The 16,040-nt window shown below is 43.8% G+C and overlaps 1 protein-coding gene across 1 annotated transcript in view; it reads right to left on the bottom strand.

The window, feature by feature from the left end:
• Nucleotides 1–1,594: 1,594 nt before the first annotated feature.
• The window catches only part of ninj1 (ninjurin 1), a 30,710-nt gene continuing 16,264 nt past the window's right edge, over nt 1,595–16,040 (bottom strand). The window contains exons 2-4 of the mRNA XM_033036530.1: nt 13,820–14,045; nt 8,631–8,806; nt 1,595–3,489 (exon numbers count right to left, since the gene is read on the bottom strand). Of these exons, the coding sequence (XP_032892421.1) occupies nt 8,646–8,806; nt 13,820–14,045 (387 nt within the window). The 3' untranslated portion in view covers nt 1,595–3,489; nt 8,631–8,645. The remainder of the gene's footprint in view (nt 3,490–8,630; nt 8,807–13,819; nt 14,046–16,040) is intronic.

Below are 16,040 nucleotides of genomic sequence, written 5' to 3'. Positions count from 1 at the left end.
AAAGTCAACATGAATTTGACCCAAATATATCTATGTTTAAAAAAAAAAATCTGATTTAAAAAATCCTTGCAATATTAATGAATGAAAATGGTGAAGGCCAGCAATGCTGTGGCTGCTTATCTGACCAGTCATTTGATTAATTTACGACTGGATTAGACACAGTCACAGCACAACACTGGATCTTTCAGTTCCTCATGATGGTGCTTGACTTACTGAAAGTGAGTTGTTCACATCTCCCACTTCCCGCTGTAGGAGCGGGAATCCTCAATCTGCAATTCTTATGCCTCAAAAATAATTGCAGAAGTGGTGTTTTAAGTTTTCCCATGTCCATAAAATACTCTCCAGTTTGTGAAATATTTTCTCAGGTCCTATGTCTATTCTACAAAGAGCAGTGTTGTGGCAGTATTAGGCTCCTCTATTCCTCAATGCATAGCCTTTCTTTAGTACTTTCTAAGTCCACACTCTTCAATATCTTAAAACCTGTATTGTTTTGTAAATCCAGTTAATTTTTTTACTGCACACTGGGAAATGTTAAACCAAAAAAATCAGGACATATTGTAAATAGACTCTAATAACATATAGTATTCACACACACTGAGAACAGACTAGTGATATTTGCCCGCGTACACTAGGCATGTGAAAAACATACATACTTGAAGAAAATACAATAAACATGGTTTAAAGCCCACTCTTGATATCACTGTTCAGCTTATCACATTAAACGGTAACGTCTGACATGTAAGGCAACAGTTTCAAAATAATCTCCAACATGAACTGTGAATATTGTGTTCTGATTCAGACAACAAATTAAGTTATGGTCCTCCTGCTGATACCGTGACCTTGGGTTGAGGTACAGGTCATAGCAGACAAATGGTTCAAATATTGTTATTTGTTCTGTTGCTGTCCAGTGGGGCAGGCGTTAGATTGAGAAAGTCTTGTTAGAAATGACATCAATGATTTAGTACACATTTCAGCATATTTTACACGAGTTCAGCTGGGTCACTGTATCTGCACAGGCTGCAAGCAATAGCCTCTAGACTATATAAGAGTGGATAATGCAAGCTCTGTCATTGTTAAACAGTCCTTTAGCACACACACCATGTTAATGTCCTGGATACTAACAATAGAATCATAGAAAATAGGTGCAGGAGGAGGCCATTCGGCCCTTTGAGCCAGCACCGCCATTTATTGTGATCATGGCTGATAGTCCCCAATTAATAACCCGTGCCTGCCTTCTCCCCATATCCCTTTATTCCACTAGGCCCTGGAGCTCTATCTAACTCTCTCTTAAATCCATCCAGTGATTTGGCCTCCACTGCCCTCTGTGGCAGGGAATTCCACAAATTCACAACTCTCTGGGTGAAAAAAGTTTTTTCTCACCTCAGTCTTAAATGGCCTCCTCTTTATTCTAAGACTGTGACCCCCTGGTTCTGGACTCACCCAACATTGGGAACATTTTTCCTGCATCTAGCTTGTCCAGTCCTTTTATAATTTTATATGTTTCTATAAGATTCCCCCTGATCCTTCTAACCTCCAGTGTATACAAGCCTAGTCTTTTCAATCTTTCCTCATATGACAGTCCCGCCATCCCAGGGATCAATCTCGTGAACCTACGCTGCACTGCCTCAATCACAAGGATGTCCTTCCTCAAATTAGGAGGATGTCCTTCCTCAACACTATCTTGAATCCCTAGAGTTTAAGAATATGGGGCAACAGTTAGGAATGATGTGACATTGCTGTTGTGCCAGCTCATGCATTACAAGAAACATAAAAGGTGTAACTGGAAAAGGATTCTAATACATGGATAATGTACAATAAACAGGGCAGGATGTAAAAAGAAAGAAAATGATATTTGATGAAACAAAAATGTTCTTTTAAGAGGCAGAGGATTGAGAAAAGGAAATCCCAGACTGTTTTATATAAATGTAAATGATGTAAAAGTAGAGCGACATCAAGAATTATTTTAGCTCTTTAGTCAAATAAAGGGAAAAAGAGAAGCAACATTTTCCTGAAAATTTATCCCGCATTTGCTCCAATTACATAAGTGACCCGAGTGGCTAAAAAAGCAGTGATTCATATCTTGTACGGAAATGTTATAAAGGCCTGGCATTGTATAATGCATGTATGGCCACATCTTAAGCACGCCATGGTCCATGTATGACCACATCATAAACACACCATGGTACATGTATGTGTTTTGTTGCAAATCAAAAGAGCCGGCAGATTTATAAACCCAACAACATTCTGAACCGAAGACAGTCACCTAGTGAGTGGAGAGAGGAAGACGTCAGAGTAGACAGGCACTGGCCTGGTGAGTAGGGAGAAGGAGAGTGTTGTGGTACAGGACTAGTCATTGGAGAGGGGAATCCGAGAGAATGGGGAGATACAGGCCCACCATGTTGCTATGATGATGATGGTTTGAGTGAGTGGTCAAAATCATGGCAAATGGAGGTTGATCTAACAAGTCAAGCATATAGATAGGAGGTATCAAAAAACTGACTTAGGTAGAGATAAATTGCAAATGAGTAAAGTGGCGAGGAATCTTGATCAGCTTGTGCATGAAATACAAATAGTTAGCAGGAGATGTAGCAAGTGAATAAATGACAAGATTGTCCTTTAGTGATATAGGGTTGGAGTTTAGAAATAGAGATTCTGTCACATTGTGGTGAGGCTGCACCTCGAGTGCTACGTACAGTTTTGGTCCCGTAGCTTAAGAAAGGATGTTTTAGCATTGGAGATGGATCAGGAGAGATTCACTTGGCTAATGCCCGCCATGAGAGGGTGTCCTGCCACAAATCTGCAGTTGAGCAGAACGAGGGGTCAACTTATGGAACCATACTGGGTCCTGCAGAGGCACGACAAGGCAGATGTGGGAGCAGGAGAGTTGCATATATGTGGACATGAACACAGGGTAAGGGGGCAGACAGTTAACATTCAGGTCCACACCAAAGGGTTGTAGAGACTAGATCATTGCAGGTACATAGACTGGCATTAAAGATATATAAAAGAGGAGGTAGGTTCTTGATGAGGGAACTGAGGGCTTTGTAGAACTGAAGCACGAGAAGACGAATCCTGGAGCAGACATTGAATGGTGGGGCAGGTCTAGGGACCATCAGGGCTCTTCCAGCTAATTCCTAGTGTGTATTCCTCTGTGATGCCTGGCTTACAGATTCATTACTGATTCCTTACCTCTGAACACTCAAAATTTTGAATTTATGTTATAAGGTGCAGATGCTTTTGTTCATAAATTATAAAATATATTCTGGCCAACTTATACCCTCCATATATTCATGGTTAATATTATTTTTCAAAGATACTGATGGAAATGATAGAGGGCTACAATTTATAAAACTGAACAATCATAAGTACTTTTCAAATCATTATTAAAATCCTGTGTTCATTACAGTTGAGACTGCCAGTCTTCCCTCAGTAGTAACACTGCTGGTGATGCTTGGGGTCTGTTTTCTTTTGTCGATCCTTGTGTTTCAGCTGGAAAAGGTGGAAGAGAGTAAATGTAGCGGCTCATCAGACAGGCTAATCCCACGTGCAGTAAGTTCAAAATCTATGTTGCTATTTATAACCCTAATGCTATTTATGTTTGCAGTGAGCAGAAATCCAGCTTTGTTGAGAACATCATCAGGACTTTTGGCAACGTGCCTGCTCTGCCTTTCAATAAAATAATAGTTGATTGATCATATTAACACAACTTTCCTGCATTAACGCAACCCCTCGTGTCCACAAAGTCATGGAGCTGAAATCAGTCAATTTAAATTGAACGATTCCCTTAATAGTCAAATATTCCTGTAACAATTGGGATTCTTTTATTGTTTAGAAATATATAAATAATTCTCAAGCTGCTATTTCTGGATTCCAAGAAATCGAAGGTGTTTTATCAGTTGTGATTGGTGCTGGGCTGAGATGTCTTTGAACATTAAAAGGAGCCCAAAGGAACAAATGATTCTATTTAGGCAGACAAAAGTGCTGGAGAAACTCAGCGGGTGCAGCAGCATCTTTGGAGCGAAGGAAATAGGCAATGTTTTGGGCCGAAACCCGTCTTCAGACTGATGGGGGGGGCGGGGATTTTCTGAGTCAACTACACTGTTGATAGGATTAATGTGAATTACAATTCCTGAAAATTGGGAATCTGTACTTCAGTTACTTTTAAAATACATCTTGAAAACATGCACGAACATCAACATTCAAGCCCCTTCTCCGCACCCAGGTCGTGTCCACACAGCTCAGCATTAAATGCTGTGTCAGTCATGCCATCCTGAGACCCGATTTTTATCAGGATCCATCACAGCTTGGTTTGGGAACGGCTCCATCTAAGACCGCAAGAAATTGCAGCGAATTGTGGACCCAGCCCAGACCATCACACAAACCAACCTCCCTTCCATTGATTCCATTCATATCTCATGCTGTCTATTGTCTCACCTCGCCCATCGGGCAAAAGTGTCAAAATGCACATCTCCAGATTCAAGGACTGCTTCTTCCCATCTGTTATCAGGCAACTGAACCATCCTACCACAACCAGAGAGCAGCGATGAACTACTATCTACCTCAGTGGTGACCCTCGGACTATCTTTGATTAGACTTTACTGGCTTTATCTTGCACTTAACGTTATTCCCTTATCATGTATCTATACACTGTGAATGGCTCGGTTGTAATCATGCATAGTCTTTCTGCTGACTGGTTAGCACGCAACAAAAGCTTTTCACTGTACCTCGGTACACGTGACAATAAACTAAACTGAACAATGCTCCATAAACTTCATATAAGTTGCACCAGGTACCCCAGCTTGCCCCTGTATAGTCTGCTTACCTAGTATTATTGTTGATTTAATAGGTTATAGCCAGTAAAGCTGCAGCGAGTAACAATTTAATTGTTACCTTGCTGGTGCATAAGTGGGCCGAAGGGCCTGTTCCTGTGCTGTACTGGTCTATGTGGCCGAAGGGCCTGTTCCTGTGCTGTACTGGTCTATGTGGGATGAAGGGCCTGTTCCTGTGCTATACTGGTCTATGTTGGGTGAAGGGCCTGTTCTCTGCTATACTGGTCTATGTGGGGTGAAGGGCCTGTCCTGTGCTATACTGGTCTATGTGGGGTGAAGGGCCTGTCCTGTGCTGTACCATATGTGGGCCGAAGGGCCTGTTCCTGTGCTGTACTGGTCTATGTGGGGTGAAGGGCCTGTCTGCTATACTGGTCTATGTGGGGTGAAGGGCCTATCCTGTGCTGTACTAGTCTATGTGGGGTGAAGGGCCTGTTCCTGTGCTATACTAGTCTATGTGGGGTGAAGGGCCTGTCTGCTATACTGGTCTATGTGGGGTGAAGGGCCTATCCTGTGCTGTACTAGTCTATGTGGGGTGAAGGGCCTGTCCTGTGCTGTACCATATGTGGGCCGAAGGGCCTGTTCCTGTGCTATACTGGTCCATGTGGGGTGAAGGGCCTGTCTGCTATACTGGTCCATGTGGGGTGAAGGGCCTGTCTGCTATACTGGTCTATGTGGGGTGAAGGGCCTGTTCCTGTGCTGTACTGGTCTATGTGGGGTGAAGGGCCTGTTCCTGTGCTGTACTGGTCTATGTGGGGTGAAGGGCCTGTTCCTGTGCTATACTGGTCTATGTGGGGTGAAGGGCCTATCCTGTGCTGTACTGGTCTATGTGGGGTGAAGGGCCTGTTCCTGTGCTATACTGGACTATGTGGGGTGAAGGGCCTGTTCCTGTGCTGTACTGATCTGTGGTTTATGACAATTGGACCCTTGTGACTCTTGAGTGATATCTGGATAGAGAGACAATGTCAGCCATGGAGCCATAGAGTGATACAGTGTGGAAACACGCCCAACATGTCCCTGCTACACTAGTCCCACCTGCCTACGTTTGGTTCATGTCCCTCCAAACTTGTCCTACCCATGTACCTGTCTAACTGTTTCTTAACGTTGGGGTAGTCCCAGCCTCAACTACCTCCTCTGGCAGCTCGTTCCATACATCCACCACCCTTTTTGTGAAAACATTACCCCTCACATTCCTATTAAATCTTTTCCCCTTCACCTTAAACCTATGTCCTCTGGTCCTTGATTCCCCTACTCTGGGCAAGAGACTCTGTGCGTCTACCCGATCAATTTATACACCTCTATAAGATCACCCCTCATCCTCCTGCGCTCCAAGGAATAGAGACCCAGCCTACACAACCTCTCCCTATAACTCAGACCCTCTAGTCCTGGCAACATCGTCATAAATCTTCTCTGAACCCTTTCAAGCTTGACAATATCTTTCCTATAACACGGTGCCCAGAATTGAACAAAATACTCTAAATGCGGTCTCACGAATGTCTTATACAACTGCAATATGACTTCCCAACTTCTATACTCAATACTCAGACTGATGAAGGCCAAAGTGTCAAAAGCCCTTTTGACTAACCTATCTACCCGCGACTCGACCTTCAGGGAACCATGTACCCGCACTCCTAGATCTCTCTGCGCTACAACACTCCCCAGAGGCCCACCATTACTGTGTAGATCCTGTTAGACGTCCCAAAATGCAACACCTCACAATTCTCTGTATTAAATTCCATCAACCATTCCTCAGCCCACCTGGTCAATCGATCCAGATCCTGCTGCAATCGTTCACAACCATCTTCACTATCTGCAAAACCGCTTACTTTTGTATCATTAGCAAACTTGCTAATCTTGCCCTGTATGTTCTCATCCAAATCATTGATGTAGATGACAAACAGTAACGGGCTCAGCACTGAACCCTCAGGCACACCACTAGTCACAGGCCTCCAGTCCGAGAAGCAACCTTCCACCATCACCCTCTGCTTCCTTCCATGGAGCCAATTTGCTATCCAATCAGCTATCTCTCCTTGGATTCCATGTGATCTAACTTTCCAGAACAGCTTACCATGCAAAAACTTGTCGAACGCCTTACTGAAATCCATGTACACAACATCTACAGCTCTGCCCTAGTCGACCTTTTCGATCACATCTTCAAGAAACTCAATCAGATTTGTGAGACACGACCTCCCACGTACAAAACCATACTGACTTTCCCAAATCAGTCCTTGCCCATCCAAATGCCTGTATATCCTATCCCTTAGAATATTCTCCAGTAACTTACCAACTACAGGTGGTAAGATCACCAGCCTATAGTTCACAGCATTATCCCTGCAGCCCTTCTTGACAAGTGGCACAACATTTGCTACCCTCCAGTATTCTGGCACCTCTTCTGTATTTAAGGACGACTCGTAAATTTCAACCAGGTCTCCCGCAATTTCCTCTCTAGTTTTCCACAATGTCCTGGGATCATTCTGATCAGGCCCTGGAGATTTGTCTACCGTCATACACGACAGTACCTTCAGTACTTCTTCAACGGTAACACTGTGCTCAAAACACTTCCATTGACTTCCCCAAGTTCCTCCATCCTACTGTCTTTCTCCTCTTTAAATACAGAGGGGAAATAATCATTGAGGACCTTGCCCATCTCCTGTGGCTCCACACAGCGGTGACCGCTTTAATTCCTGAGAGGTCCCATTCTCTCTCTAGTTACCCTTTGCCCCCTTATGTATTTATAAAATCTTTTGGGATTGTCCTTAATCTGATCCGCCAGAGCAATCTCCTGGCCCCTTTTTGCCCATGATATCCTTTTTTAGTTTACTCCTTAGTTCCTGAAACTCTCCCAGGGATGCACTTGATCCCAGCTGCCTATACCTGCCCCATGCATCCTTCTTGTTTTTGACCAATGCCTCAATTTCCCTCGTCAGTCCACTGAGGTTCATGGACCAGCCCTCTGTGAGTATGGTCTGGGTGACCTCACCAATGGTAATGGTCTGCAAATTGGGACACGGGGCCACTTGGAGAGTTCCTAAAGCAGGGATGTTCACAGTCAAGGTAACCTTGGAAACTAATTGAAAGAGCAATCTGGTTACAACAGTAGCAGGTTCTTCATTGAGCATGATATCTTTAAAGGAAGTTACTGCAGATTATACGACAGCTCAATGAAGAACCTGCTACTGTACTCGCTGGAGTTTAGAAGAATGAGGGGAGACCTCATTGAAACTTACAGAATAGTGAAAGGCTTGGATAGAGTGGACGTGGAGAGGATGTTTCCACTAGTGGGGCAGTCTAGGACTAGAGCTAACAGCCTCAGAATTAAAGGAAATTATTTTAGGAAGGAGATGAGGAGAAATTTCTTTAGTCAGAGGGTGGTGAATCTGTGGAATTCTTTGCCACAGAAGGCTATGGAGGCAAAGTCAGCGAATATTTTGAAGGCAGAGAAAGATAGATTCTTGATTAGTATGGGTGTCAGAGGTTGTGGGGAGAGGTCAGGAGAATGGGGTTCAGAGGGAGAGATAGATCAGCCATGATAGAATGCAGGAGCAGACTTGATGGGCCGAATGACCGAATTCTGCTCCTATCACTTATGACCTTATGTTCAAAATGGTTAGTATATAAGTACTGAAAGCACAAATGTTTACAACTATTTTTACGGTGCAGAGGGTACCCAGGTGCCACTTGAATGGGATATTATGCACCTCCACTGTACGTATTTAAGACAATTTACAACATTCTCCTTAGCTTTATATACTGATACTGAGTACAGGCTTTGTTCACTCATGGAGCTGACATTTAGCAGTTTACCTTGTTTAGCCGTTGCTAAAAAGACTGTGGATTTGTGTGGTGTGGAGGTGGTCTTTGCACTCCAAACGCTGTGATGAAAATGTTGACAATGACAATGAGAAACACCATGCCTGTGGCAAGGTTGTTGAGATGGTTCAGCCTGCTCTGCTTGTTCGGGTCATTCAGGTCATATTTGACTGAAAGGAACAAAAACTGCACTTGAGCAATCACAGCATAAAGTCAAATTAATAAATACTGTAAAGCGCGTTACTGAACAAACCATTAACTATTTTCCAACGTGATCCCACCACTTGCCACATCTTCCCATCTCCTCCCCTGTCTGCTCTCCGCAGAGACCGCTCCCTCCGTAACTCCCTGGTCAATTCGTTCGTCCCTTCCCACCCTTCCCACCCCCTCTCCGGGCACTTTCCCTTGCAACCACAAGAAATGATACACTTGTCGCTTCACCTCCCCCCTTGACTCCATTCAAGGACCCAAGCAGACTTTCCAGGTGCGGCAGAGGTTCCCCTGTATCTCCTCCAACCTCATCTATTGCATCCGCTGCTCTAGATGTCAGCTGCTCTACATCGGTGAGACCAAGCATAGGCTTGGCGATCACTTCGCCGAACACCTCCGCTCGGTTCACAATAACCAATCTGATCTCCCGGTGGCTCAGCACTTCAACTCCCCCTCTCATTCCGAATCCGACCTTTCTGTCCTGGACCTCCTCCATGGCCAGAGTGAGGACCACCGTAAATTGGAGGAGCAGCACCTCATATTTCGCTTGGGCAGTTTGCACCCCAGCGGCATGAACATTGATTTCTCCAATTTCAGGTAGTCCTTACTTTCTCCTCCCCTTCTCAGCTCTCCCACAGCCCACTGGCTCCACTTCTTCCTTTCTTCTTCCCACCCTCACATCAGTCTGAAGAGGGGTTTCGACCCAAAACGTTGCCTATTTCCTTCGCTCCATAGATGCTGCCTCACCCGCTGAGTTTCTCCAGCATTTTTGTCCACCAACTATTTTATCCAATACCTTTGTTGAATTATGTTTCAAATTAACACTCACAACAAACCAAAGAAATTTCCTCAACCCGGTATAATAACCGGGAAAAAATTAATATTAACATTTTGGAAAGGCCCTACAACCCCCACAATTAAAATGTGGATTACGGAAATGTCGGAGACCCTATACTTAGAAAGAATTAGACTTGTCTTAATGGACAAACAAGATCTTTTCCATAAAATTTGGGCTCCATTCATTAACTATCTGAAGGGATAGATTGGCACAGCACGAGGACCCAACTGAAACTTGAACTCAGGAACAGATGAAAAGCTATACTTTATAACCTACGAACCTATCTCCATTGACGTATTACAGGTAACCCATTCCACCTCCCTTGTTTTTCTGTTGTGTTTTTTTTTTTCTTCTTTTTTCTTTGTAACTTTCTACCCTCTCTTTTTCCCTCTTTCTATAAAAAATAAAAACACTAGAAACAGAAGTAATTGATAATGGAAAATTTTAATAATGTATGACTGATGTATATGAAAAGTTTTTTTACTATAATATGTAACTACATTTTATAATATATCTACTTCGAATAAAAAAAATAAATAAAAAAAAATAAAAGAATTATGTTTCAAATTAAAATCTCAGAACTTATATTGACTGGAATTTAGAAGGATGAGAGGGCATATGAGAGGGAATTTCATAGCAAAAGGATTTGAGTATAAGAGCAGGGAGGTTCTACTGCAGTTGTACAGGGTCTTGGTGAGACCACACCTGGAGTATTGCGTACAGTTTTGGTCTCCTAATCTGAGGAAAGACATTCTTGCCATAGAGTACAGAGTAGGTTCACCAGACTGATTCCTGGGATGGCAGGACTTTCATATGAAGAAAGACTGGATAGATTCGGCTTGTACACGCTAGAATTTAGAAGATTGAGGGGGGATTTTATAGAAACTTACAAAATTCTTAAGGGGTTGGACAGGCTAGATGCAGGAAGATTATTCCCGATGTTGGGGAAGTCCAGAACTAGGGGTCACAGTTTAAGGATAAGAGGGAAATCTTTTAGGACCGAGATGAGAAAATCATTTTTTACACAGTGGTGAATCTGTGGAATTCTCTGCCACGGAAGGTAGTTGAGGCCAGTTCATTGGCTATATTTAAGAGGGAGTTAGATGTGGCCCTTGTGGCTAAAAGGATCAGGGTGTATGGAGAGAAGGCAGGGATGGGATACTGAGTTGGATGATCAGCCATGATCATATCGAATGGCGGTGCAGGCTCGAAGGGCCGAATGGCCTACTCCTGCACCTATTTTCTATGTTTCTATGAATCTTATAGACACATAGAAAATTCTTAAGGAATTGGACAGGGTAGATGCAGGAAAAATGTTTCCCATGTTGGGGGAGTCCGGAACCAGGGGTCACAATTTAAGAATAAGGGGTAGGCCATTTAGGACTGAGATGAGGAAAAACATTTTCACCCAGAGAGTTGTGAATCTGGAATTCTCTGCCACAGAAGGCAGTGGAGGCCAATTCACTGGATGTATTCAAGAGAGAGTTGGATTTAGCTCTTAGGGCTAACGGAATCAAGGGATATGGGGGAAAAGCAGGAACGGGGCACTGATGATCATATTGTATGGCGGTGCTGGCTCCAAGGGCCGAATGGCCTACTCGTGCACCTATTTCTCTATGTTTCTATGAAATTCTTTATCAGAGAATGGTGAATCTGTGGAATTCTTTGCCGCAGAAGGCTATGGAGGCCATCAACGGGTATTTTTAGGGCGGAGACAGATAGATTAGTACAGGTGTCAGGGGTGAAGGCAGGAGAATAGGGTTAGGAGGGAGAGATAGATCAGCCATGATTAAATGATGGAGTAGACTTGATGGGCCGAATAGCCTAATTCTGCTCCTATCACATGACCTTATGAACCCATCTGATTGTATTGCACTGGGATTATGTCACACTTCAGAGATGTTTCAGACTATAATTAACACATTCTGGGCCCAAAGTAGGTTTCCTCCAATTCCCTCTGAACTATTTCAAAACCTAGGAAATCATCACTTTTACTAAGGCTTATGATATTTTAGGATTCACAGTTTACTTCAACTTCTGTAATATTTTATAAAGTTAGTTTGAATCCCTGGTATGCCGTGAACAATCTCTCCGAGGCTGTAGCCCCAAATCGGCATGAAAGCTGCTGATTGCCAGGAGCCCCTGTAACCAACTGCTGGTGTCATGAAAGGGGGAGCCCTCACCGGAGATAGTGCTCGATGCAAACTGTTAGCATAGCTGTTTCTTGTTAGCTGCTGGTTTGGACAATTTAACTTTTGGATCAATTACCTTGGGCTAAGTGGAGGTTCTAGCCGAGTAGTCACTCAGGCTGCACGCACTCGTACACCACGTACCTTGCTGCCATTGCTGCTGGTTTGGTCAAACTGTATGTGTTTTGAACACATTTCCCTCTCCCTCTGCAAGCTATCCTTGAGCTAACTCCACTCAGTCTGCCAGACCATAGTCCTGTCCAGAATATAGCTACACTTTATTTGATTCCTAGTCCAAATCTGTGATGTTGTTGTTTACTTTGGGAGCAAGAAACTGCTGTGGCACAACACTGGGACCTTGTTTATACAGCAGTCAGCCAGAGCACTTCCCCATCTGTCCGTCCATCCGGTTACAAATAATGTCAACTCTCTGATAATGTGCCCATGCTGGGCTTTGCTTGTTATACTTATCTCATTGTACAGCGGCTTTTGGGTGTATACCAGACTGTCACTTTCATGTTTTTACAACTGAAAATATATACATTTTGGCAAAATTCTGCATTCATATTATTTGAAAACATGTGAAATAGCCTTTTGTGTATTGACCAAATTCTCTGGATGTAACAGTTTTAAGCATAAACCAAGTGACGCTTTGCACTTTCTTTAACCTAAGCAACTTGCTGTCATCAGCTCGTCTTCAGTTCCCACTCTGATGAAATGGAGGGGAAGTAAATAATGCTGACCAGCTGTACAGACCAAAACACCAGCCTTCAGTATTGAAAAGCAAGAAACGTCAGACGACAGAAATTGTGTGAATACTGAGCAGGTCAGGCAGCATCTGTGAATGAAGCAAAGTTAATGTTTCACGTCAATGACTCTTCATCTGATGCCACCTGACCTGTTGTGAATTTCCAATGTTATTGCAGATACTGGTCTTAATTGCACACATGAGCCTATATTAACCTGGATGTAGTGCTTAGCTCATGGATTTAGAAAGGAGCAGAATACAACAGTTTCATTATCACACTCATCTTAAATAGCCTAAATGTTTGGATAGCTGTTCATATGTGATAGGAACAGAATTAATCCATTCGGCCCATCAAGTCTATTCTGCTATTCAATCATGGCTGATCTTTCTTCCCTCTTAACCGCATTCCCTGCCTTCTTCCCATAACCCCTGACCTGTTAATTGTTTGTGTACAAGTAATGGACATTGGTGTTGCTGTCAAAGCTTGAGTGGTCTAAAATGGGAACTAATTCAAAGGCTGGCAGTTTCGGTGTGACCAGGTGGTACGTCTTATATAACAGGTCTAATACATCCTGAAAGCTTGCATTCATGCAATGAGATGCCACTCCTGGTCACTAGTGGTCTTGTTCATATCAGAGCACAATTATAGCAGGTCTAATACATCCTGGAAGCTTGCATTCATGCAATGAGATGCCACTACTGGTCACTGGTGATCTTCTTCATATCAGAGCACAATTCAGAGCTGGACCTTTGCGTTCCGGAGATGAACAATCTGGGGTTGTTTGAAACCTGAACTCACTTTCCACAGTGAGAGATACCCCAGTAGACTGAAGACTACAATAGTTTTGGGTAACAGACTACAACTGAAGCCCCCCCCCCTATTCAGTGCTGAAGATTGGGTACCATCAGTAAAGAGGAGGACTTATTGGGAGACAATAAGTTCTCCTCACAAGCATTCTAATTCATAACAAATGTGAGCAAATGTTCAACACTTCACTCATTAATAGACTGTAAGCACTTGGCAATAAGGTGCTGTTCATTAATTCATAAAGAGTTAAAATACATTTGTAACTAATTCACGATTATCCCATTACATAGTTAATTTCATGTCAGAAACTTGTGGTATGCTAAACAAACATATATTCAAAATGTAATTATCCTAATATACTGTAATTATGTAATTCAGACTTTATCTCACCAATGAATATTAATAAAATGCCCACGACGACTTGAAATATGAGTGATATGCTGATGAGGATGACAAGTGCCACGTAGTAATTGAAGTTGGATCCTTGATCAATCACGGCTTTGAGCTGAGAGGCATTTGCCATGAGTAAAGCAACATCCAGCATGCTTTCTGCTGCACTCTTCTTGTTGGCATAGTGATTAAAGTTGATGGATTGGGTTCCTCTACTCCTTCGATGCTGTTTTGGGGGGGTAAATATGTTGAGAATAAAATCAGTCTTATGATACTGAAGAAGTTGAAAATTCACCTTGTTTAATCATTATTATTAAAAGATCTGACTGCTGTGGACCATATCAAGACTGGTTAATGCTTTTCATGGAAGCATCATTTTTCAAATTGTGTTTCTGGTTTGTGTAATGAGCCCTGAAGAATGAAGGTACATACTGTACATTTCTTGGCCAATCTATTTCTGGTGGTAGTATGGTAGGGAGCTATGAAGAGACTCTCAACATCAATGCGGTAAAGCTCCTATATACTTGCCTTTTATACTCGACTTCCGAAAGTTCAATACCTCACACTTGCCCAGATTAAACTCTATTTGCCATTTCTCCGCCCATATCTGTAACTGATCTATATCCCAATGTTTACTTTTATGGCCACCTTCTCGGTTCAAAACTAGCCAATTTTAATGTCTGCATTCTTACTTACCAATCCATCTGCATTTTCATCCGTTGATTATTTATTCATATATATATATATATTACAACCAATGGAGGTCCTAGCACTGATCCTTGCAGAACATCACTGATCACAGACCTTCAGCCAAAATGTCGATCTTCCATAACAAACCTGTGTCTTTTATGGATAAGCCAGTTCATCATGGATCACATGCATCTTAATCTTCTGGATCAGCCTACCATGAGGGACCTTGTCAAATGTCTATATAAACTCCATGTAGATAGCATCCATTGCCCCCTCCCCATTAATCACTTTTGTCACCTCCTCAAATAACTTGACCAAATTTGTAGGACATGACTAGACCCACCCAAAGCCATTGCTGACTGTCGCTAATTGTGACACTTGATTAGAACGGGTGTCAAGGGTTATGGGGAGGAGGCAGGAAAATGGGATTAGGAAGCAGAGATCAGCCATGATTGAATGGCAGAGTAGACTTGATGGGCCGAATGGCTCCTATAACCTGTGAACTTGTAATTAGCTGATTCTCTTCCAAATGGAAACAAATCCGATCCCTAAAACTCCCCTTCAATAGCTTCCCTACCACTGGCTTGAAGCTCACCGGTAAATAAATTTCTAGATTATCCATAATTCACTTCTTAAACAAAAATGCAACACTGGCTACTCTCCAGTCCTCCATGACCTCACCAGTGGCTAAAGAGGATGCAAAGTTCTTGTCAAGGCTCCAGCAATCTCCTGTCTTGCCTTTCTCAATAACCTGAGCTAGACACCATACTGCCTTAGGTCATACAATTTATAAATTACTAGACCAAGTGCAGACCCGTTGGGTCTGGTCCCCCAACGTGCGGTTGTGGGGGGGGAGGCGGCATGCAGCGTCACACACACTAACTATCCCCCCCCCCCCCCGCACTCACGCTAATTACGCCCCTTGATATTATATTAATATTATTAATTTGCTCCTTTTACCCCATAACCACCCTATCCACTGACGCATAGCCCCCAACTTGCAGTCACATCTAGAGAGGGGGGGGGGGGGGGGGGTTAGAGAGTGAGGGCAGAGAGAGAAGGGGCAGAGACAGAGAGAGAGACAGAGACACAGAGAGAGGGGCAAGAGGGATGGGGGTGGAGAGGAGGAGAAGAGGGAGGGTGGGTGAGGGGGGAAAGGTGGGGGAGGAGGGGAGGAGAGAGAGAGGGTGAGAGTGAGGGGGAGAGAGAGGGGGTGCTGAGAGGGGGAGAGTGTGGGGGCGGGAGGGGATGGGAGGGGGAGGGTGGAGGGACGCGGGTAGGGGGTTGGAGGGGAGGGGGAGGAGGAGAGGGGGGAGAGGAGGGGGGGGAAGAGGGGGGGGGAGAGAGGGGTGCTGAGGGGGGGGGAGGTTGAGGAGAGGGGGAGTGTGGGGAGCAGGGGAGGGAGTTGGAGGGACGGCGGTAGGGGTGTGTGGAGGGGAGGGGGGTTTAGGGAGGGTTAGGAGGGGAGAGAGGGGGGGGGAGCGAGAGAGGGGGGGGAAGAGGGGGGGGATAGACAGAGGGGGGGGAAGAG

Source organism: Amblyraja radiata, chromosome 18, assembly GCF_010909765.2.
Source record: "Amblyraja radiata isolate CabotCenter1 chromosome 18, sAmbRad1.1.pri, whole genome shotgun sequence".
Classification (NCBI taxonomy): domain Eukaryota; kingdom Metazoa; phylum Chordata; class Chondrichthyes; order Rajiformes; family Rajidae; genus Amblyraja; species Amblyraja radiata.
This window is presented reverse-complemented; position numbering and strand designations above follow the sequence as displayed.